Below are 26,243 nucleotides of genomic sequence, written 5' to 3' on the forward strand. Positions count from 1 at the left end.
TAAGCTTAAAAGAAGCGGCAGAACCTAGGCTTTATATACAATACTATTTCATTTAAATATGACTAAAATTGTTGCTGTAATGCACAAAAGAAAACACTTACTAGGTTTTATATGGTTTTCTCACCCTAAAACCGCCCTCACTGACCATTTCATAACCTAGTAAGGGCCATTATTGTGTCATTTAAGACAAGTTAAGTATATTGAAATTGCAATAATTGCGTAATAATTTCATTTTTTATATGTTTGGGATCCTTCACATATTATAAATCCAATTTTGCAGCACTTTTACACGACGGCACTATAAGTAATAGCTGAAATACGGGCATATTTTTATGTTTGTTTTTTTGTTTTATGTAAATGAATTAAATAGCCATATTCAGAAGGCTCTAACATGAAAATTATTTATGGCTGCCTTCAATTAGACAATATTTCCTAAATTTCTATCTAAAAATCAGTTTTATAACTTGTTTTTTTTTTTGTTTATGCAAAATAGGGCTAGTAGAAAGGTTCTAACGAGAAAAGTCTCTATAGCTTTTATAAAGAAGACAAAATTTACTTATGTTCTACTTTTAATTCAACTCTCTAGGTTTCATTGGTGCAAAGATACAGGTTCTGAAATGTCTGATATTTTGTTCGAAAAAAGTGTTAGTAATAATGTATGCCATTTGTGACTTACTAAAATTAACGGACGAAAATTGTCCTTTGCTGACCATTTCAAAACCTAGTAAGCGCCATTGACCATTTTAAAACCTAGTAAGTCATTTTCACTTACTGTGTTTTAAAATGGTTGGTGGCTCTTACTATGTTTTGAAATGGTTTTCGTGGCATTTTTGATTTCGCAGGGTGGAGTTACTAGGTTTTTAGAAATTTTATTTTCGTTTCTAAGCGGTTTTTTGATATTCTGACAATGCAGTTTTGTGCGGAATCGCCTAAAATAATGTATAAATCAAAGACCCGTTTTTTTTTAAGGTTCCGTAGCCAAAATGGCAAAAACGGAACCCTTATAGTTTCGTCATGTCCGTCTGTCCGTCTGTCCGTCTGTCCGTCTGTCACAGCCGATTTACTCGGAAACTATAAGTACTACAGTGATGAAATTTGATGGGAATATGTGTTGTATGAACCGCTACAAAAATATGACACTAAATAGTAAAAAAAAGAATTGGGGGTGGGGCCCCCCATACATGTAACTGAGGGATGAAATTTTTTTTTTCGATGTACATACCCGTGTGGGGTATCAATGGAAAGGTCTTTTAAAATGATATAAAGTTTTCTAAAAAACATTTTTCTAAAGTGAACGGTTTTTGAGATATCAGCTCTCAAAGTCGTAAAAAGTATGTCCCCCCCCCTCTATTTTTATAACTACGAGGTATAAAATTCTAAAAAAAATAGAGGTGATGCATGCTAATTAACTCTTTCAACGATTTTTGGTTTGATCAAAGTATCTCTTATAGTTTTTGAGATAGGTTGATTTAACTGTAATTTTGCTGCTACGGAACCCTTTGTGCGCGAGCCCAACTCGCACTTGGCCGGTTTTTTTAAAGTTGGCGGTTACTGTGTTTTGAAATGGGACAGCCGTACTATGTATTGTATCTCATCTTGTATGACTGACAATAACTACCGAGTCTCCGTTATAACTATATCTGAATATTATTATTTTGAAATACAAAGTATTACTTTTCGTACTACTATGAAATCATTATTAACAAACAAAAGTTAAAAAACAAAGCCGTCGGACGAAAAAAAGTTCGAACCCGCACTTGGCCAGCGTGGTGGACTAGGCCTAAACCCTTCCTTCACTGGAAGGAGACCCGTGCCCCAGCAGTGGGGACGTAATGGGTCGTGATGAATGAAGAAAAAGGTTGTTTTTTTTCGTCCGACGGCTTTGTTTTTTAACTTTTGTTTGTTAATAATGATTTCATAGTAGTACGAAAAGTAATACTTTGTATTTCAAAATAATAATATTCAGATATAGTTATAACGGAGACTCGGTAGTTATTGTCAGTCATACAAGATGAGATACAATACATAGTACGGCTGTCCCATTTCAAAACACAGTAACCGCCAACTTTAAAAAAACCGGCCAAGTGCGAGTTGGGCTCGCGCACAAAGGGTTCCGTAGCAGCAAAATTACAGTTAAATCAACCTATCTCAAAAACTATAAGAGATACTTTGATCAAACCAAAAATCGTTGAAAGAGTTAATTAGCATGCATCACCTCTATTTTTTTTAGAATTTTATACCTCGTAGTTATAAAAATAGAGGGGGGGGACATACTTTTTACGACTTTGAGAGCTGATATCTCAAAAACCGTTCACTTTAGAAAAATGTTTTTTAGAAAACTTTATATCATTTTAAAAGACCTTTCCATTGATACCCCACACGGGTATGTACATCGAAAAAAAAATTTCATCCCTCAGTTACATGTATGGGGGGCCCCACCCCCAATTCTTTTTTTTACTATTTAGTGTCATATTTTTGTAGCGGTTCATACAACACATATTCCCATCAAATTTCATCACTGTAGTACTTATAGTTTCCGAGTAAATCGGCTGTGACAGACGGACAGACGGACAGACGGACAGACGGACATGACGAAACTATAAGGGTTCCGTTTTTGCCATTTTGGCTACGGAACCCTAAAAAAAAACGGGTCTTTGATTTATACATTATTTTAGGCGATTCCGCACAAAACTGCATTGTCAGAATATCAAAAAACCGCTTAGAAACGAAAATAAAATTTCTAAAAACCTAGTAACTCCACCCTGCGAAATCAAAAATGCCACGAAAACCATTTCAAAACATAGTAAGAGCCACCAACCATTTTAAAACACAGTAAGTGAAAATGACTTACTAGGTTTTAAAATGGTCAATGGCGCTTACTAGGTTTTGAAATGGTCAGCAAAGGACAATTTTCGTCCGTTAATTTTAGTAAGTCACAAATGGCATACATTATTACTAACACTTTTTTCGAACAAAATATCAGACATTTCAGAACCTGTATCTTTGCACCAATGAAACCTAGAGAGTTGAATTAAAAGTAGAACATAAGTAAATTTTGTCTTCTTTATAAAAGCTATAGAGACTTTTCTCGTTAGAACCTTTCTACTAGCCCTATTTTGCATAAACAAAAAAAAAACAAGTTATAAAACTGATTTTTAGATAGAAATTTAGGAAATATTGTCTAATTGAAGGCAGCCATAAATAATTTTCATGTTAGAGCCTTCTGAATATTCTAACGTTTCTTCATTCACCACTCATTAAAGCCCCAAAAGCCTAACAGTTAAACAACAACTTACCCCCATTCAAGCAGTCGAGCGGCTCATCCACCTCACAAGTGCACTCCGGGGCTACAGTAGCCGAGACACCAACAAAACTGCTTGTATTCGTGTACACTGAGAGAGGCACGTTGTTTTTCTGCAGGACATTTCGACAGGAGTCCTCGCACTGCTCCTTCTCTATGAGGCATTCGTCAATGTTGATCATGTAGATGCGTGCGCCTAACTCCATTTCCAGCTGAAAAAAATGTTCTTGTTTAGTATACCCAAAACAATACAGTGTGGTATTGATAAAATACACAACATTTTACAAGTTCAGTGATATAATGCAAAAGGCGGCCTTATCACTAAAAGTGAGCTTCCAGGAAACTTATAGAACAGACAAAACTAAAAAGCCATTAACATATTCTTACCTTTTCCTGAATCCCAGTGACCATGCTATCCAGTTTCTCGGGAGGGTAGTAAGGAGAGCCGTGCGCGGAAAATCGCACGTCCAAAAACTGGTCCTTCACAGTTCTCTTGTTGGACACCGTGAACACGTCCACGTTGTCTATGGAAGTGTTGTACAGGAGAGAGAGACGGCGATGTAGCTTGTCCTTTTTACTCGTGCCCTGCGGAAGAGAGCGGTTGAAAAAATAGGCGCAATTGAAAATTTCGTCGTATTTGTCTAAAAATCTATGGTTAAAGGTCACAGCACACATATCATCTCGGAAAGGTATCGTGACATATTAACTCGAGCCGTTCAGTAGTCTTTTACTGCAACGCCCCCTATTGGGAATCGTATCGCAATCGCTTCGCCTCGGGACAAGCTCGATTGAAAGCCGATACGGTGACGATCCGGTTAAGTTACGTTTATGTGTGCTGTGACCTTTACAGGAAATTCAACCTGATATTAAATTAACTTGGACTTACGTCTTCCTCATCCACAATGAATTCTTCGGCAGTGATGTTAACAAATCTGATGGATCCTGACTTGTCCACTGCCTCTTCGGGTATCTCTTTGATAGTGACGTTGACGGTCGCCTCCACCCAATGGAACGGCACTATTGGTTCGTTTTCTTCCGTCACCTGAGGGTGTAGATTCAATAATTTAGAATTTGTAATGCTATCTGACGACGACGTTTGAAATCATTAAACAATTACGCCATACAAAATTACCTCTATACAGGGTTATTGGTAAGTAGACCGGATCCTTTCAGGAGGTGATAGCGGAAGGCATTTCCAGTCGATTGAACCCAATAATGCATTATCCTAAACTTAATCATTTCTAAGATATTTAATATTTAAGGTTTTTTTAATTTTTTGCCAAAATTTTATTCTTAAAACCGAAAATAAAAAAAACTAGCCACATTTCAATATTTTTTTTGGTTGTTTTGCATAAGTAACACCTTAATAAACTAATTAAAATAATCAAATGTGCACTATTCGACTTAAATTAGACATAATACCTCAAAATAGTTAAACATTTTGAAAAAAATATTCAAAACGCAAAAACCAATAAATTAAATTAAAAAAGATTTTCAAATGACATTTTTTTGTGCACTTCAGCTTAAAAACATGGACAACTAATAAGCTTTCAAACAAGATGATTAAATACCAAATCAAATAAGGTATCACCAAGATATGGCCAAAACAACCAGAGAAAGCGGAGAAAACTGAGCAGGGGTTTCCATACTAAAGTTAACAGGACTGAAAACAATCACACTTTTTACCTTTAAATTGGGCTATTTTTGTTAGTTTTCCTGTTGAATTTTGTCCGTCTGTTGGTTGTTTTGGCCATATCTTGGTGATACCTTAATCGATTTGGTATTGAATTATCTTGTTTGATAGCTTATTAGTTGACCATGTTTTTAAGCTGAAGTGCACAAAAAAATGTTATATGAAAATCTTTTTTAATTAAATTTATTTGTTTTTGCGTTTTGAATATTATTTCAAAATGTTTAATTATTTTGAGGTATTATGTCTAATTTAAGTCGAATAGTGCACATTTGATTATTTTAATTAGTTTATTAAGGTGTTACTTATGCAAAACAACCAAAAAAAATATTGAAATATGCCTAGTTTTTTTTATTTTCGGTTTTAAGCATAAAATTTTGGCAAAAAATTAAAGAAACCTTAAATATTAAATATCTCAAAAATGGTTAAGTTTAAGATAATGCATTATTGGGTTCAATCGACTGGAAATGCTTTCCTCTATCATCTCCTGAAAGGATCCGGTCTACTTACCAATAACCCTGTATAATGCTAACATTACAAAAAATACATAATATAACATTCCTTTAGTTAGTAGAATTATATTATTCTTCCTATTCATTATTATTTATCTTGCAAAACTAAATAATAAGACCTAGAGAGTTGGACAAGGGTAGGAACTGCTACCAACTTTACTTAGTTACCTACGTGTAGTCTTCTTAGCTTAGCTCTTATAAGACACTACCTTACCTATATAGAAATTCTTTACAAACGATTCACTGCATTATCTTTTGACTTTGTTCACGTGCAGCCTTTGTTCCTCAGTACTCTACTAAAATTGCAGGAAGTATTTTGCTCTTCACATTTTTCAAACAGAGCTTTTATTTTAGTTCTTGAAGATGTGAGATTGCAAAATATTTGAGATTAAAAAATGGCTAGCCTTTTTTTAGGCTCTTGAATGGTAAGGACTAATTTCTTATATTTCGCTACGGACCCTCTGAATATTCCTCACTTCCCTCCTTATGCAAAATAGAAAAAAGAAAACAAAAATTCGTACTTTTCTGTTAACTTACTCTAATCAGCCAGTCCTCCCGTTGAACGGGTCCTTATTCTGAGCTTCAGTTCAATTATCCCCATCATCGAAAAAAGAAAACAACCTAACGCATTTTTTCCTCTAACCCACTCTAACCGGCCAGTACTCACGTTAAACTTGAGCAAGTAGGTCCCATTTGGCGTGCCCTCCTTCATGGTGATCATGCCGGTGTTGCTGTGTACGTCGAAGTAGGGGCTTCGCTGCTCGTAGGAGGGCAGCCACATGAACCGCTTGTCGGGGAGGTCCCAGTCGTCGGGGTCCTTCACGAACACCCGCCCGATCTCCGTGTCCGGCGCTTCGCCCTGGCGGGGAAAAAAGAAAAAAGGTTAGAAAGGGGTCGTTATTATTCTGAGGTCAAAAAGAATGGTTTGTTGTTGTGATATTTTGAGACGCGTTCTAAAAGTGGCTAGTACTAAAAAATTAAAAGAATTTAAATCTGTTGCTACTTGCTTTCTGCCTTGGGGAGTACATACTTGTAGAGCAATAACTTAATTTCAAATGTAAAAATACGTGTTTTCAAAGCCGTATTTTTCGGTCAAACAGTATGCAGACATAGACAGCAATATATTTAAACTCAATTTAAGGGTTGGTACAAACCATTCTAAAACTCAAGTATGCCTGTTTAAATTCCCTTTTTGTGTTTATGAACACACGTAAATACAGAAATAAATTTAATCGAAAACTTCGAAAAGTCATGTTGTTCTTGGTGGAAATTTTACCCAAAACAAACATCGGTCTATTAACTTCCTGTCCCACATAATTTACCGCTTATATGTAGGTATATATAAGTAGGTATGTTTACAGAGACTGTTACTTAGAGAATCAGGGCAGGGCAGTAAAAAGTTCTTCCCCATAATCCCTGTTTATATCCGCGTACGCACCGCACTAAATCCGGCCTTCATTAAAGGCACAAAATTAACATTTTAATAGCCACATATTACTATAAAACTCCGTATTATAACGAACGGTAACAGCGACTATATTCGGCCGTCAAATATAAAGTTAATTTATTTAATAGACATTATTATGTCTCTGAACGTAGTTTCATCTAAATATTTTTGAAGTTACATAATACAATTTAAAGCTGAAACTATGATTTACTTTTTTTACAATAGAGAACTAATATTTTTTCGCAAATTTCCAAAACTTGTAGAAGAAAAGTGGTTCAAAATGACCCTTTGATTCACCCCTTTTCAGCTTAGTATACCCTTTTTGCAACATCCTGTATTGTATGAAGCTTCAAGAATACTACTAACATAAATAAACCCTTCAATAATATAATACAAACTGCGACATGAACTAAGCCTTTGATAATAAGGACGTGTAAACACTACATAACGTGTCTACTATAGATGTTAGTTAATAGATTAAACTTTGCGGACGCATCCGCACGACTACTTAACACATCATGTAATTTTTTTCATGTCAAATTAGCATTTTTTGCCGGCCACGTACTTCCCCTTATTATCAAACTTGAACATGGAAATTGAAAAAATTAATAAGCGTTTTTGATTGACGTCTGCAAATGGGATACAAAGTAGGTAACCTAATCATTATCAGCGTTTTTCTGGAAGAGATAATTGGCAAGAAACATGGCGAAATTCGTTTAATTTTGCTGTGTGTTTTAAATTCTTTTCACCGTTAGTAGGTTTTAAGCAAATTTCTTTTTGGTGCTCATTGAGAAAAATCATACCTAGTAAAAAGCGAGTAGATAATTTATATTTCAAAAGAAGACCAAACTTTATCGAATCACGAAAGAAATATTTCAAGATGAAACAAATTATAACTTCGGAACCATCCATCCAGCACAATTATTCTACAGACTTACAAGGTATTTTTTTTGTAAAGAAAAATGAAAATCTAGCTCCATCTTCAACTTGTTTTTAGCGCCTAAAAGGAAAATTATAATAAGTAGGTACATAATATGAAGCACGATAAATTTGAATTGAAGTGAGATCTGAAGAAGTTAATTTGTAGATTGCAATAACTCTCTTTTTTGGAAACTCCCGTATTTGGGCAATTTACTTGTAGACACAACTCCTGAGGCTTCAGCCGAAATTATCATCGTGAATGCGATGAATTAACGTGCGGAAAAGTCAAACGTTGAATATTTGTTAGGGATGCCTCATACAATTGATGTTTGTAGACCCGCTAAATTGACGAACGACCGAACAAGAATTGTCACGCAAGAGATAAGAGCCGTGTAGCGCAGAGCTCCGAAGCTTCGGAAAAAACAAAACTACAGCGCTAACTCTATCTCTTTGTTCCTTCGTCAATTAAGGGTGAGGCCACACGAGCGTAATTATAACACACGGGGACGAGGGGAGCGAGTAACTTCCCCGCCCCCCTCGTCCCCGCGCAACTTTACTGCCGCGCACAACTCACAAAAATACGCTCGTGTGGCCTCACCCTTAGAGAGTGACCCCCGAGGTAAATCGGACCATGACTAAATGTAAAAGGGGCAGTAGCCTAGACACTAGACTTATTTTAAGCGCAGGGGTCAAGTTGTATTGTTTTATGGCAATACTTACATAATATCTCCAGCTGTATATTTCATTGTAGCGATTTTCCACCTTCATGGTAGCATAAGGAAGAAAGCAGAATACAGGTCAACTACTTATAAACGAGTATTAATACTTTGTAGCAATTTTAACCAAGATACGGTTAGGGTAAGTTTATGTCTAGCTGAGTTTAGCCATTATTAAACTATGTAACTAAAAAACCTTAACAAAAATATATGTATTTAACCCTAAAGTTGCACAAAATAAAATATAAAACACTTACATTTAATTGTTTGAAATTAAATGGCATTGGACCCGAGGCATTACGAAGTACAGTCAACCAGAAAATTCAATTTAAATTAAAAGTTAATATTAATAACATTAATTGTACTGGATGGCCGTAGAGTTTTATGTCAATGTTAATTTACCCGTGATTGCTAATTGGCGATATTAATGATAAATGAATAAAATTAAATGATACATGATATAACTTTCCATTCCAATTACCTTGTACTCGTTTATATTTTTTTATATAAAAATTCATACAAGAATAACTGAGAATATTATGTATTTCTGAACAGTCATTGTTATGGAAACATAATTTTCGTACCGCTTTTAAAAACCTCTAACATAAATAAATACGCCTACACATACTAGCGGACATCTAAAAGGTAAAATATTGAATGTTAGTCGATATCGAATAAGGCTTTCGAGGCACAAAGGAAAATATGATGAACCTCCCAAAGGAGCATTATATGGGAGAATACGAATGCGCCTACATATTCCTCTGATCGTAGGAAAAAAACGAAAGAAACGATATTTTTATTTCCTTCACTCTTTCATTTCTGAACGGAGGTAAGCACCTACAATAGACACTTCTATTTATAGAACAAATTTGAATTTTGAATTTGGAAAATGCATGACTGACGATCTCAAAATTAAAATCTCACGCAAAATTAGATTCTTGTAGAACAGTTAATCCAGCTGCAAAATTACCTTGTAGTTATAGACGAAAATGTCGCTGTGTCCCGGCGCCATGGGGTTATCATTCTTGTCACCGATGACGACATGCAGTATGGACACGCCGGTCAGCCGCGGCGACCCCGAGTCCGTGATTGCCACCGGGATGAAATACTCCTTGCGTTCTTCACGGTCGAATACTACTTGCGTTGACAGCACGTTGCCTGCGGGAGAAAAAAGGATTTAGCACTGGTTGGTAAGAAAACAAACATTTTGAAATTGGAACTGTAGTTAACATGGAGAGCAAAAAAATGTCATGCAAAGAGGCGTAAACGGATGTTTTAATCGATAGTACGTACAGTATGTTACGTTACAGATAATGACTGTTAGATACATTTAAATGATAAATTTGGTTTTACAAAGTAATACTGTAACTGGCTACTGCCCCTCGTGGCCAATATTTTACAACCTCCAATAAACGCGAGTTATCGCACACACACACATACCCACAGCATGCGAAACTCTCAAACACACTAATCGGGTAAACTTCAACTAACATCATTTAACAAAAACAAACTTTAAGCCGAGCAATTTTGGGCATGAAATCCGATGAAGCCCCTTTTAATTAACACGCGAACCTCGTGAATAGGAGCCGGCAACTGTTTCAAACTTGGAACTAGGCTTTTCGCGCCATTTATTGCATTCTAACTAGTCTAATTGATCGAAATTCGAATTTGGCTAGCTCTTTCAAATTGTACGACCGAAATGAGGGCGAGATAAGAGAATCAGCATACGATTAATTTGAGGTTCTTGGGATGGGGCGCCACTGCGGATATCGTTTTGTGTTGGGAGAGCTATGAGGAATGATTCAATTTATATGTTTTTCTACGATCTAAATCTAAAAACTTAATTATTTAAATCAATATTGTGTTTTAAAAACTATATACGTACTAATTTATTTATTTTTTTAAATTCTTTTTAATTTGGTGTAAAAACTCTGTAGAAACCATAGACTCTCATGTCTCGTTCCTCAACCACAGAGCATAGAGTGAATCTTACCTTGAATGAAGAACTTGGACCGGATATCCGGTGAGACAGTTTCATTCAGTGCGAACGTGAAAGGAGGTCCATTTTCAGGCGAGTCGTTGTCTTTGGCAGTCAGCGTCACGACCTGGCCTTGGGGGACGTTCTCTGACCATATGACTGGAAGGGACTGAAAGAAATATTATATAGGGTTACTTAGGGGTTGTAAATAGGTTATACTTTTATTCATTCTTTCATCACGGCGACCAAACCTAGACACGCTAGGAACCGAATCTCATTGCTTTTTGCTATGAGATTCGCAAAGAATTCGAAAAGTAGCTTATAATAAAATTCACTGGGGAATAATTTAGTCGTTATTAAATATATTCAACATGCACAAATGTAACAAAAATAGCATTTAAACACTTTCAAGTTTAAGATTTTTTGTTTATTTGCCCACAGTCCTATCCTGACGTAGAAAGTATATTAAATGCATTAAATGCATGCTGGTAATTTAAAATAAAACATCAAACATGTTATGAACATCAAAAGGCAAAGCGCTGAAATAAGTTTTTCTTTCATTTGAATGTTTACATAAAACCTATGAGTTATTTTTCGTGGGTAAGTTTCCAACTAGTGAAAATAGTACTTTATGATCTTTCTGGGAAACATTTATTTATAAGTTACTCCAGATTCAGAAAACATACTTTGATTATGTAAGGTAAGGATATAGATATTAATAACACTCAGAATAACTTGTAACTTATACAGAGTTAGGTTTAATCTTTAAATCTACGATACCTAAGACTTTAAATGACCCATTGGATTCAGATTAAAACATATTCAAGTTCTTTTTATTAATCATAGTTTAGAATATTATTATTTTTTGTAAATTCGAAACAATTTTAATTTTTGGGAATAAATAAAGCGAAAAATATTTTAAGTTATAATTTTCTATAGGTTTTGCTTTGTATTTTAAATGGGACCCATACATCTTTTGGGCAAATTCCAACATTGTATATTTTGACAAAACTGCTCTGTTCCCCACACTAGAGCGAGGGCGTGAGGGGAACCTCAACGGTATCAAACAAGAAAGTCGTTAGGACCCCGTGGATTTGCATGACAAATTGACAACTGGATTTAAGTGGGCCTTTTTAGTAAAAAAAAAACCTTTTTGTGTGCAAGTAATTTTGTTGAGAGACCTCCGTTCCACCGTTTGATGTTTTAGGCGCTTGACCTCTAGGGTAGTGGACAGAGGGATAGCTAACACAATATTTATGCGACCTACACTTCACTACATTATATTAAATTCAGCTAACTTTTCCTTGCGGGCTTCGCTTAAAGTTTACAGGTTCTCCTGTGGACTTTCTTTGATAAAAAACAGATTTTTGGGTCACTTGGCCAAAAAAACCCAATATATCTCTATCTACCTACATTATATTAAATTCAAATTTAATTAGGTATATTAAATTTAAATTCAAAGTCGTTGGAATCACCTTTCAAGCATGCAATGCCTGTAGCATATACGACCATAAATAGATTTATACGAATACGAATAGGTTATTAATAGGCTTTAGAAAACGAAAGATGAAGATTTTCTCGTAGACGTGACAACAAACAGAATGTCTGAAAATAACATCACAGGATAACAGTATCAAAACGTAATCATGTTTTTCTTTACAACCTACGCAAAAACAACCCTATAGAAAACAATAGGGTTGCGGATCATAAAATATGATATTTATAAATAGATAGGTTAGATATGATATATTATATTATTAGTGGTTGTAAGTTTTACTTATCTGCAGACCAAATTGAATGACATAATTACGGAATGAATTAAAGTATAGTCAAAATAAGATAGATAAGATAGAGAATAAGATAGATCAACCGCTAACGTAAACAGTTTGATCCTAAAACTCATAAACGTAAGATAGACGAATATCAGCTACTTGCCCGTGCAGCTAATAATTGAAACGTCTGCGCTGGGATGATACATATCTCTTTTGCTGACTGTACCTATAAGTATGACTATACTAAATCGAAACGCCTAACACGATTATTACAGCTTACAGGATCGATGGGTGTTGCCTGTCAGCTCTCTGTTCCAATGTATAACAAGGTATACTATTTATACATGTTGAAACATGGATCTGACTAGCACAAAGGTTAGGCCCCGCCGCAGGCTACAAGTGTTGACTTTAACTTGGCAGCATTTGTCCAGAAACTTTTGTTTCTACGCAGTACGTTTGTTTTATTACCTAACGACTCCGGCCTACATAATCACAGGAAGTTTGTTTTAATTAGAATTAGTAGATACTTCTATTTTTATTTGGGTTAGACGTATTACGGAATTATTCTAATAATATAGATTTTATCTTTTCAAGAGTCAACAAAATACTTCGCGTTTATATCGCCGGGGGCAGTCTTTTATAAAGCGTGGACTAAATAACTTATGAGGCTTCGTATTAAGTTTCAAGATATTGACTTTTCCTATAGAAAGTGGAAGAAAGGCTCCGACACTCGAATAAGTGTATTTTAGTGTCGTGAAGGCTTTACACTGTAACAACATCGTCATACATACAAAGGAATGTGAAATAATAGCGCTGTCACAAGCAAGCTTTCGATTCTTTTACCCTTATCAGAAGGATTGTAGTGATGGAAAACAAACTGGTTGTAAGTATTATTGTCGGTTACACTTGATGTTAGAACATAAACCAATTCACACAATTGATTTGTGAACTATGGCCGTGTAGCGAAAGAAAACTGGAAAATTTATAAGTGCTTACTTTTACATACTTTGCCGAAGCAGCGCTGATAAACGCAGTAACAATATTCATAGTAAACTAAGCGCTTATAAGCTTCCAGATTTCCTTCTGTATACGACCTACGCTACGAACGATGAAAATATAGGCATAAGTACTTTACAATAGGCATCTATGTACAATAGTTATGGAATAAATAAAAACTTACCACGAAAAACTACATAGGTATTTCAGATTAAAATAAAATAATAGAGAGAAAAATGGAATGGAAGGGCGTCTTTATTGCTTCGAAATTCAATATATTAAATGGAAATCATAAATAAATCCTCCCCAACTCTATGGATTGTCAACTGTCAGTAGGCGTTACCCAATCGTGCATGAAGGATATTTGCGTTTATTTGATCGAATATATCGAATCACCGAAGTAACACATACCTATACACTCTATAGGTAACTAACCAGCTTACCAGAAAACAAACGCTATTCTGTAAAAAAAGAGAAATGTGAACTTTGTTAACTGAAATACTTTTTTTCGAAACCTAAATCAAAATCCTTTTAAGTAAGTATATTCTATTTTATAACATTGACTCTAAAGTCCGTAAAACGTAGCGTACTCCACAAAATTTAAGGAAATATTTAAGTATGAAAGTATATCTCTATAATACGATGTAAGAATGTAGCGTTACCATATTATAATGAGTTTCTGAGCATAAGCCTTCCACAGCCAAAATCCCTATTCAAAAACGCATGCATCTTCCCTACACTCGAACAGCGAATCTTCACGACACGACAAGAGTATTAAAACTCCACCGACTAAATAACGTGAGCCACGGAGCCAGAAAACGTTGACTTAATCCGCCGTTTTTGGAGATCCACAGCTGCTTTAGAGAATACAATGAGCATTTGTAAAGCTGGATCGGAGGTGTGCAGTTTTTATGCTCCAAGTTGTAGTATTATTTGAAATTCTGTTCTTGTTTGTGTATTTACAAATTAACAATATACTGTGTCTCTTATGGATTTTGTGTCCGTTATCAATAAAATCTCTGAACCTACCTACTATTTTTTTGTTGTACACCTATAATATTACTAAGAAAGCGATATAAAGGTCAACTCAGTCAGGCAGGCTCCATATGTGCATATACGTTATGTATATATTCACTTATTTTAACCAGAAAACGTTTTTTTTATTCAATGTCAATCATCAAAATAAAACTATAATAATTATCGAAACATATTGCGGACTTCCGCAAACATCAAATTCCCTCTTGACCGATTTAAGGTTTTGATGTAAGTGACGAACGAAATCCCAGAAGATTTGCTTCCTTCAAGGGTTTCCCCGAGCCGAAGAAATCGGTATAAAATACGCGTCGATTTACAAAAAATACTTATACGCAAGGAATAGCGGGAACAGGAAAAGAACCAGCAATGGCGTCCCCGTTTACCGAGCGAGATCTAACCTGATGGCGAAAGCGTGTCAATAAAAAGGTATCGGATTATTTTTAAGAGCTTCCCAAACTCCTCTGGGATATATCGAATTCAACAAGAACTGCTGATAATTAATAAGTAACAATGTAAAAATAGACGTACCAGACGGTACGCAACAAAACATGAATTACCTAAAATGTATACTAAAAGTCTTATAAAATTATCCGGAGTCCTCATTATTTCAAATACTCGTATCGACAAGTCCTGTGTTCAGAGAAATCCTCAAGATCGGAGCTCATCAGGAGCATATCCGTGGAATCTCTCATGCGGAAGTCGTCGAGAACGCATTGTCCTGAGTCCTCAGTGCGGGTCGCCGGCTCACACGACAGAGCTTGTAGGTCACAGGGGGGTCACTCTATATGACTTTTTTATTATTTCGGGGCGCTGCTACGCGAGCCACGACTCTATCTCGTTGTACAAAACGTGCCGATTGCACGGTAGCTCTCGATCGTTCGTCTTTCGTCAGTATAGAGTAACCCTTCTGATCGCAACCTTCTTTAGAGTGATGTGGGTCATGGCTCAAACTTTTTCGCAAATGTCCTCTTTTGACAGCAGTTGAAGTACAAATGAATGTGGGAGTGGACGACATTTTAAAACGAGTTTTTCCAAAATCGATTCTTATTTTAGTGCCCTATAAATGAACAATACATTAATATCTCCGCTTTGTCACGTGAAACTCTATATTCGGGAGGGCAGTTCGCTCAAAACATCACTAGACACACGGTAGTGTACGCGTGAATATAGTGGACTAATCATATTGTTCGTTACTTGTTTTGATTTGTAAGTGAAAATTAAGAAAGGATAACTAAGAATTCACCTCGTTATGGTGATATAGCTTGAGATGAGACTTGACTTCGAGAGGGATTGTTGGAAAGCATTATAAGTAGGTAGGTAAATAATTAGTTTAAAACGTAGTGCCTTTCAACAGTAAATAATGATTATGATAAAAATCGAGAACTCGTAATAGATTCCGATCACATAATTACATATACTGAAATAATTTATACAACCCACTATTAAGCCAAACACCTACCCTACAACTTTTGGGGCTGTCGTCCTTTGTTTTTAGACAGGTAGTTAGTAAACAGGGAAGGTAGACCAACCACGCTCGGCCTGGCATTTTTTGTTCCTCCTTACTTGGGTATGGACACTTGAGGTTTGAGTTAAAGTGGTTCTGCTGCCTATTGTCCAGTTCTAAAAATATAGTTTTTGAAAAAATAAAGCGGTATACGCCTGAATTTAGTATGTTTTTTTTGTTTTACAATTTAGTTTTGATAATTTATTATTGTGATACCAAAATATAAGCGTGAAGCTAGGAATGTTATGTAGGTACATCTCTAAAATAATATTCCGTATTTCATTTCGCAGACATCGGGATGTCAACGGCGAGAAAAAGTTGAAATTTCGTTTTAAATTATTCAAAAGAATCTGAGTAGTTGGAATTTGGTGTACGCTGAAATATTACAATTTATAACTTTGGAACATCTTTCTGTTAGGGCGTTTTCTAAATTTGGTCTTGAGTGAATATTTTATCAAATATTCTTTCTTAACAAGAATGTTTATTAACAAAAAAAAAGTTCATAAATTCTTTGCAATTGTGTCTCAGTTGGAAGCAGCCGGGAAACTTTTACCAATTAAAAATAAAATCTCCCAACTAGCAACGTAATTATCACAGTAATTCCGCAAGAGACAATCTGAATTTAATGAGATTCCTACGACTAAAAAGTGCAAAGGAAAAAATGGTTTCACTTACATTAGTCAGGAATGGTGCATTGTCGTTGATGTCAGTTAGCTCAAGGATAACTTCTGTAGTAGATCTCAGACTATCAGACCCCAGCCGGCCTCCTTGGTCCGCTGCCACTATCAGGATCTGCCACGTGGTGAAGCCCGCTGGAGGGTCCCTGTCTAAGGGCTTAGTCAAGCGAAGGCAGCCATCATTGTCGATTTGAAGAAACTCCTTTTGTTCATGTTTGACTAGCGAGTAGACGATGTTTTGAGGCGCACTGCGGTCTTTTATGTCTGGGTCGTAGGCTCCCACCTGAAGAAAGAATAAGGTATCAATATCTCGGTCGTTCAAAGGGACTTTCTCGAAACTTTGTTTTTTTAGGTTTGAATCTAATTCCAACTTAATATGAATAAGTGACTTGAAAACAGAAACCAATGACAACTTACCTGAACTATGCATCCTTCATAAAGCCTCTCCTCTTCAATGGTCTTTGTGTAATTATCCAAGAATACAGGAGGGTTGTCGTTGAGGTTCTCAATGTTGATGATCACTTTGCAGTAGTCCTCATGTTGTCCGTCGAAGGCGCGAACATCTAGAGAGTAGCTCGTGATGTTTTCATAGTCTAGCTCGTTGTTGACTCTGATCTCACCGGTGAAGTTTCTGATTGTAAAGGCATCGTATGTATTCCCGGCTACAATGCTGTAGGTGACCACGGATGCTGTAAGAAAAGGTTGAGTTAAGCGTTGTCAGATAAAAGAGGAGTGTTTGTGGAAGTCAATCACAAATATAATTGAAGAAATCTAGACTTTAAATAATAATTTTAAAATTAATTGCCACGACTAATAATATTAACCATATTAACCAATCTTTGTTATTATTTACAATGCTTACCAGTATCAATATCTAAGGCTGTAACTTGAGTCACCAACACATTGATGTTAGCATTCTCAGCAATGGATTCTGCTACATAAGTGTCTTGAGTGAAGTGGGGCTGGTTGTCGTTCTTATCAGCTATTTCTATTCTGAACACTTGTTGTCCAGAATTGTGCTTTCCAGGAATAAGAGCCGACTCGGAATTATCTGTAGCTATTATCTTAATATTGTAGAAACTTCGCTCTTCTCTATCGAACATTTTGAGCGTTGTGATGTTTCCAGTCAAAGTGTCGATTGCAAATGGGTCTGACGCATCACCTAGCTCATATGTAACTTGGTTGTTAGCTGATGTACCGTCGGCGTCGAAAGCTCTCACTTGCATGACTTGAGTGCCAGGAGGTTCGTTTTCTAGGACCTGACCCGATCGAACTTCGCTAAATATGGGAATGTTGTCGTTGACATCTTCAACTTCGATTTGAATTATAGTTTCTGCTGCTAAATTATAATTATTCTGTAAAAGAAGGTAGAGTTATAGGTAACGGCATTCGCATTTTTAAATCATATTGTTATAGATTATTACGAATTTTAGTGGACTTACTTGTACTCTGACAGTGAGTGTGTAGTCTGTAATTTTTTCGAAGTCTAAATGGTTTCCTAACTTAATATAAGCGGAGTCATTCTCTGACTCCAGTACGAACGTATGCCATTTGTTCGTCTGCTCTGTTTGTCCCATCACTAGCTCGAATAGAAGCTTCTTTTCTTCTGGAATGTTGGACCTGACAAAAACAAAATTATATTAAAACTTTTATTTTATCTATATTAAATTTGTTTATAATAATTTTATAATTCCTATTTAAGTAATTTTAAAAGCTTTATGATATTGTTTACTTACACAGCTCTAACTGTTGCTATATGTGCGTTGAAATCTGCGAAGTTTTCTTTTAATCTTATTGGACCATCAGGAACTTCGATGAAGGAGGGACTCTTCTTATTAGATTCTACAACTTGTATGTCTAAAGTTATTGAACTTTGCTGGGGAGGATCCCCCATGTCTTTAACTATTGCACTTAACTTAAACTTATATCCTGGATATTTCTGTAAATAAACAACATAAAATAAATTATTTCACAAATAAAAAGAAACGTAGAAAGTCAAATTCATAAATAAAGAAGACACTTATACTTACATCAATAGTTTTATTTAAAAATATGACCCCGTTATCTGGGTCAATGTAGAAATAAGCCTGATCAGGCGAATTTGTGTCGAGACTATAGTGGACTATAGAATTGTTCCCATCATCAATATCTGTGGCAGATATCCTCATAACTTCTCGGCCGCTTGGCAAGTCTTGAGGGACCGATTCCGAGTACGACTGTGGAATTGAGAAATACATTTTAATTACACTCAAATAATTTAAATTTTACAATGAGACTTTATGTGTTGTAAATTTGAAAAACAAATTTCCAGATTTGACCCAGTCTTTAAATTATGAGATAAATCTAATTTCGGATAAGTAGACAAGTCGACACTCTGTGAACAAATCAACACAAAATCACACGGTGATGACAATAGACATCTTCTACGCGAAGCATGCCTAAGCGTAGAGATAGTAGAGACCTTGAAATAAACAATAATCGTGCTTTGTGATAAAATGCGTTTCGGGGAAATAGCGGCCTAGGTAGCTTACAAAACTCACGAACTACTAATGTGCAAAGTAAGTGAATTTGAAACAAAACACATAAAAGTATTACCAAAATCGCCTTGAGTGGCGGCTTACGGTCCTAAATCAGACATGCAGGAACATGCAAGTAGAGAAACATATTTTTCAAATAGATCTTTTTCAAATTCAATTGTTACTACGACATGTTTTTAAAACAATTGATTTCATAATGTTAACATTATTATGTATAGATTGGTGAAAAATAAACGCGGTAACAATTGAAAAAATATATTTATGTGACAATGTATAGATAGATTTTTTGTGCATAACTCTCTCTCAGTGATATCTTTTTGTTGATTTTAGACAAACCTTCCAAACGTCTCCACGGAAGACCTTTGAGAAACAACCAAGTGTTAGTATTTGCGCCACTGACATTTTCCTCTATTTCATGGAAACATTTATTTAACGTTAGTCACAATACAGTAAACATACAAGACGAAACAAGGTAAGACATGAGATTGCAAGGATAAATAGAATAGGTATTTTACATAATCCACAACGGAAAGACCTACAAACTATAGAAAAATATTTCAAACGGATTAGCAGATAAGACAGAAAGTGCAAGAATCTATACGATAAGACAAAAGAGATAAATCTTGCCTTAAAAGGTTTAAACGTGTAATAATAATAATGAAAAGTATTTAGAACATTCAACAGTATCCTCTGGAAAACTATCACTATAGAAATAGACAAGATTATAACTTATTTCTAGCATGTTCTATACTTACAACTTTGTCAAAGACTGGTTGGTTGTCGTTGACGTCTTCGATGACAATTTTGATGGTACACGCGTCGTCCAGCTGTGGCTGGCCATTGTCACTTGCTCGCACTGTGATGTATGCCTCTTTCTCACGGGATGGTTCATCTCGATCAAATATCTGCACGTTTTTAGAAAAAAGTTTATTATCTTATCCAATTTCTTCATTGCCTAATATCACAAAGTGCAGCCTACCTTTAGTCCTTGGAAAAGTGCAAATACAATAATGATGGAAACCAACTTATTATAAGATTTAAAAGTAAGAAATGAAATAATTATTAGTACGATATTTGTGGAAGAAAAGTAAGATTATATATATTATATTGATGATATACTGACATCTGCTGTGGTTATTCTTCCAGTTTCAGAGTCGACGTGAAACCTCTCTTTCTCGCCGGCGGTGGAGACGAACTTGTACGTGACAGTTCCACCCATGTCTGGTGGATTTCTGTCATCTGCATGGACCTGGAAGTTTATTAGAATTAATAGGTCGTAACATGAACCTGCGACGGGAACACGAGAACAAATGGACAACCTTCCATCCAGTTATCTTCATTTATAATTAAGTCCAAAAGGCATTTCAAATGCAGATCCCCGAAGTCGGAAAGCGCACAAGAATATAAAGAGAGAATCTTCTAGAACGAGACGGAATTAAAATAACAAGGATCACAATCTTTAAAAAACAAGGTGCACAAACTGCTCCAAGGTTTTTAAAGTTTGTATAAATTTAAAACTCGGAATTTATTTCATACTCGGTTGAAGGGCGGATTTGCATAAAATTATATTTAGGAACATAATTAGAGAGAAGTGCCACATTTGATATTTTAAGCCTATTTTTCTTCATCAGCAGATTGAAGTGGGGTTGTGCCCCAGTTGATTATACATTGTAATCTGCAATGTCGCTAATAACTACTTCCATAAACCTTCCTCAATATCAACATAAATGAGCGATCACTTCTCATCTAAAATATTCCATCTTCCAAAGCGGAATATCTTTGTAGTAAAGCTTCTTACACTGTGATATTTGAATAGAAAAGGCTACTTGAAAGAGCAGTGAAATAACAAAATGTTTAATTCAGTTTAAGAGGGAAGAGTTAGTGAGGAAATCTAATTATCTGGGTCTTTCCATATTCATCGTGTGGTTACTCGATCTTGCCGGAAGAGGGGAATGTATGTTATGTACATACAGCTCGTGTTTTGTGAAACTACTATGGCATATAATATGTTAATATACTTATGTGAGGTTAAGTAAATCATATAGAGGTACAATACAAGTAGATAGGATTTTTACTGCAATTCATATCAATTGATTTGTTACAAGAAATAATATTTGGGAAAAAGAAACTCTCATTTCTTTAGCTTTAAAACAATTTTCTTACAACACACCCAAGAAAACTCTTACTATACCTACTATCTCCATAATCGCATAGACGCATACAAACATGAAAATTCACTCGCAAGCACTGTCATTGCCATGAGCGTCACTGGAACCTTTTCATAGGTTCCAGTGACGCTCATGGCAATGACAGGTGGAACTTTCCATTTCTCGCAAGTATATTACTTCAGAAAACATTAATCCTTCTCATTCGCCTGAGCATGCTCAAGTGGATACAAGGCTATAAGGGCCTTACCACAAAAACTTAGACAGTATTTAACAGATATTTAGCGCTGTATAATGCCGACAAAATCCGTCAAATTTCATGTTAAAGTTTCTTGTTGTTAACATTTTGTTACAGTACAAAATTATGCATATAGGTACTTACGGTGAATACATATGTGCCGACGGGTTGCTCCTCCTTGACCGTGGGCCGGTAGTTGCTGCACTCAGTGAACACTGGCTTGTGATTGTCCTTTACGGAAAACTTGGGCGCTGACACTCCCAGCTGTAAAATCCCGAATAAACGGAGCAAAATAACATGTCAGTAAATTGCATTTTGTGGAAATAATAAGGTTAGTAGTATATATCATCAACTCGTGATAATTTTTAGTATTGCCTGCTACTAAAACAGCCTGTTTGTATATATGTGTGTAAGTGAGTATATAATTCAGTTGTTTGAAAACAAATGAACGCCTCAGTTTCAGGCACAACAGACAAATGAGTTTGTCCGTTGTTATTAGTTTTCATGAAACTAAATAATTTTGCATTTTCAAAGCTTATTCTGCATGCACATTATTTTATAACTAGCCATACCTTTTTGAACCTTTCGTGAGCGGTAAAGCTATGTGAAATAAATACATAAATAAAATTTATCTATATAAATTGAATGCGCTTGCATAAACCCGAATTGGAATTTTATAATAATCCTAAATTAACGTGACATACTCACAATATCCTTTGTGCGCTAAAAAACCATTTACTGTCATTCTCGTAACAAAGTTACACTACATCAATTAACTGGGTATAACATAGACATGCATAAACAACATCCAACCGTAATAATTAAGCGTAAAAACAATATCGAAACTCTATCGGGGTGAAAGCTTGAGTGGTTGATGGTATGATGTTAAAAAGGAGGATGATAGAAGTGTTCGGTAAGGGTCATCGGGTATTTTAGTTTGGTCGGTTAATACTCACGGAAGCGGTGTGAATAGGCATATATCCGTCTAAATGCCGTGAGTGCCGCAACCTCGTCACGTGATGTGAACTGTGCTCGCGATCCCGCGCTGAAAAGAAAAAAAAACAACGTTATTTTTCAAATTTGGAAAAACCTCCATGCAGTTTTACCACCGGCTGTGACGTCACTAAGGGCTAGTGCCAACGGGATGAGATGAATATGCATCTCGGAAGCTCTGGGGAAATGTAAGGCGATGGAATGCCCCTTTTCTGTGATGAAACTCCAAGAAGCACAGAGCCTTTTGTTCTACGAAATATAAAATACATAGCTGCGAAATAGTTTGGAGAGATTCTTCTTTCTAGATATTTGCAACAAAATCATGAGGGGATTCTGCATAAATAGGAAGAAATCTTTGAAAATTTCGAGCAAAACAAACTTTCTTAATGAGTGACGTGTTTATATTTCACCTCCTACACCTATACACTCCCTTATCTATAGCTCTGTAACGCTTAGTAACAATTATTACTCGGTTTAGATTACACAGCTCCGGAAGTACGGTTTGCATAGCAATTTATCGCTATTAGGTACTTCACTACAGTAGGTTCGGGATGATAATATTGCCAACAGTATTAGACCTTCACACCGTAAAGGCCCATCACATATTTATAACTACATAATATTATATAGTACGTATTTCATTTGAATTGACATAACTCAGTCACAAAGAGTATTACTTTGCGGCGGCGCGTAATGTCAGTGAGTTTTCTTTACTGCATATGAAGATAGAATACTGGTAGTATTTTGTCTTACCATTTAATATTTGCAGTGTAAATAGCAGGCGATTTATAAACGGAAGATACCTATTCTCTACTTGTTTCAAAATAAGACCATGACTACTTCAACACTATCAGAGCTGTGGTAGTCTATAGCTTTATCAAATTATTTTGAACCAGTTATAAAAATATTAATAAAAAGTATGAAGTATCTGTAAGTTATGTGTGGAAACGAACAAAAGGCATAGAAACACGTGCAAATAAAAAAGAGAAAAAAGCAACTTAATAAAGGCCAATCATTCTTTATTAACTGTAGCAAAACTACTCCGAACTAACTTGATAAAGAAACAACAGACTTCTAAGTCATCAAAATTGGCAGACGTTTAAAAAACTTCCTGCGAGTTCCTTTCAAAAAGTTCCATCGAAACGGCCTCCGGGAAAGTAACTGATATTGTTCCAGTTTTTTGTAAGTCGGTATCGAGGCGGCGGCGATTCTGCTAATGTTTCCCAAGTTACTTTTATACCCATTTTTTTATTTGGATTTTCAGCTGGTATCTTGTAACCGTTTCTAATCGTACATTGATGGCTTCAATCTCATCTTTAAGCAGATTACCTATAGATATAGGTTGTAACCAAATTGACTGAAAACTTCCAATAACGGATTGGCGGTTCAGCCATACCCTCAGGAGACCAAATAAGCATCGGGGCAGTTGGAATCTTATCAGCAGAGGAAAGTGGTAGAGGCAAAATAACCTAGGGTCCAAGGATCTCGGCGTTGCAAATGAAATTAGTAAGCAGAATAGTTAGTCATCCTGGAAATAGGACTTTTAGAAATTAGTCACATGACTTTCAACCAGACTGGGGCCTGACTTGTCTAATAAATTATGTACCTACTACACAAATCGCAAGAAATGGCAGTTCTTGTCATAAGTAAAGCGCAATAGCAGGAAAATCTGATATTATTCCTTTTTTCTTATAGGGTTGGTGACAAACCTAGAGCTGGACTAGCTTTTGTCGCCATATATGCGAACAACGTCGTGGTTAAGATGAAAATTGGTATTTGTATGTTTGCGCAGCCAAGTGACAAATGTGCACCTTAGAGACTGCCGACCCGGTTACCGAAATGTCTAATATTTATTCATAAGGTTACATGTGCTTTTACTCGGGTCACTATTCCGGAGGGTTATCCAGGGCTACTCTACACTAGGCCGGGGTTCCAGAACATGATTATAAGTAATATGATTCCTAAGAACAAGGCAATTGTTTTTTCAGTAGGTTCCTTTAAATATTTTCACTGATTTTAAAGCCGAACATGTTTCCTAAATAAATATACCCTCGTAGATGTATTTTGGTTCGATCTCGTATATTCATTAGCTAGCTCATTGAATAATTGTTCATGAGTACAACCTTACCTAATACCATAGTTTAAAACAATATATTTCTCGACACATTCAATCATTTAAGGTAGATAGTAGGTGGGAACATTCGATTTTCAAAGTGGAAAGTGTAATCCACCGGCGCAGCTTTTATAGAACTTTCATTGGAAGCTCCACGGAGTAAGTTTAAAGCCAATAGCCGCATAGATCGGGCTTTCGACAGAGCAATTACAGTTTTGTCCGGGCCACAGTTGTTGTTCGAGAGCTTTTGTCACCCGGGCTGTCCCGGGTAAAAACATTGTAACACCCTTTATTTGTACACATAGTTTAATTATAATGTAATATAGTTTAACACTGGTTTTGTGAGCTCTTGACTTATGCTGACGTACTACTTGTGCCTTAAATATTATTTCGTAACACTAACTACTTACATCATATTAAAACAAACTTATGTACCATCCTAATGTAGGTAGTATTTTAAATCCCAAGTTTCAATCTACTTTTACTAAGCCAAAGTTCTAAAGCACATTATTATAACCACGAATACCCATCCGAATACAGACAACCCTTTGTTCTTCATAACTTTTATGAAACCGTCAATGAAATATGTTTTTACAACATTTTTACGTAAATGATTGATAAGAAATTGCAGATAAGGGCGACCGCACACTAGAAGAGACTGCTATCGACTCGACTGTACTATTAATATGAAATATTAGGTGATTAAATTGGCTGAGGACTACATAAGCCAACCAACGAACTGTATCAATTTAAAATCTATAAGCAGCGTCGCGTCGGTCGCTTAGGCCCGGGTCTCCTATTACGCGCCGTAGTTCGCGTCCAGCGTCACGCCGTAGGCCGCGTCACGATGCTCACTACGTCTACGCGCCAACGTCGGCGTGTGAGGGAGACCGCATCAGTACATTTCTATAGTAATCATCGTGACGCGGCCTACGGCTTGACGCCGGAAGCGACCTGCGGCGTAAATAGGAGACCCAGGCCTTAGCAAATCTGACGTACCATGTACGGATCTGACAGATGTTTGACAGGCGAGCGACGCTGCTGAAGGTTCGTTAATTGATCTAGGATTCTTACAGCTACGATACGATACGACTACGATAAAACAGCTGGTTACAATTTGTCGTAGCATGACTTCTCGTGGGTTGACGGCCTAAAGAGCTACGGTTTAGTTGGAAAAGACAACATCATTTAATATTAGGATGGCTATAGATGATTGATGGGTGGCCTGAAGTAATAACAACTGAAGTATCTACATCAAAAATGTTCGAATGGCGTAGTGGTTAGTGACCCTGACTACTGAGCCGAAGGTCCCTGATTCGATTCCCGGCTGGGGCAGATATTTGTTTAAAGACAGATATTTGTTACCTATTGTTATTACGAATAGGTATCTATTTCATTTTACACATTGTAGAGTCGTGTGTTATATTAAGAAATACACTAATTAATTTCAATCAGAACCAGCACAAACTTACTTTAACTAGCAGAATGTACCAGCACGGACATACTAGCTGTATTCTAGCAGTTTTATCTTAGGCTCCAGCCGATTCCTTCATAGTAGGTATATACGAGTATATTGACTTAAAAAATTCACTCCGCATAAAATCTGCCACAAGTACTCCCAACACTCCAGCCCGCAAGTGAATACCAC

The 26,243-nt window shown here is 36.1% G+C and overlaps 1 protein-coding gene across 2 annotated transcripts in view; it reads right to left on the bottom strand.

Moving 5' to 3' along the window:
* Positions 1-26,243, bottom strand: part of LOC105398335 (DE-cadherin) — a 188,771-nt gene that overhangs the window by 25,128 nt on the left and 137,400 nt on the right. For both annotated transcript variants that reach the window (XM_038106731.2, XM_038106729.2), the window contains 16 exons: positions 22,446-22,534; positions 21,634-21,753; positions 20,210-20,335; positions 19,842-19,991; positions 18,580-18,765; positions 18,286-18,488; positions 17,992-18,169; positions 17,412-17,904; positions 16,967-17,238; positions 16,548-16,832; positions 10,581-10,734; positions 9,558-9,745; positions 6,171-6,362; positions 4,188-4,343; positions 3,689-3,886; positions 3,297-3,513 (listed from right to left, as the gene is read on the bottom strand). In XM_038106731.2, coding sequence (XP_037962659.2) covers positions 3,297-3,513; positions 3,689-3,886; positions 4,188-4,343; positions 6,171-6,362; positions 9,558-9,745; positions 10,581-10,734; positions 16,548-16,832; positions 16,967-17,238; positions 17,412-17,904; positions 17,992-18,169; positions 18,286-18,488; positions 18,580-18,765; positions 19,842-19,991; positions 20,210-20,335; positions 21,634-21,753; positions 22,446-22,534 — 3,207 coding nt within the window. The remainder of the gene's footprint in view (positions 1-3,296; positions 3,514-3,688; positions 3,887-4,187; positions 4,344-6,170; positions 6,363-9,557; positions 9,746-10,580; positions 10,735-16,547; positions 16,833-16,966; positions 17,239-17,411; positions 17,905-17,991; positions 18,170-18,285; positions 18,489-18,579; positions 18,766-19,841; positions 19,992-20,209; positions 20,336-21,633; positions 21,754-22,445; positions 22,535-26,243) is intronic.

Source organism: Plutella xylostella, chromosome 7 (assembly GCF_932276165.1).
Source record: "Plutella xylostella chromosome 7, ilPluXylo3.1, whole genome shotgun sequence".
Classification (NCBI taxonomy): Eukaryota; Metazoa; Arthropoda; class Insecta; order Lepidoptera; family Plutellidae; genus Plutella; species Plutella xylostella.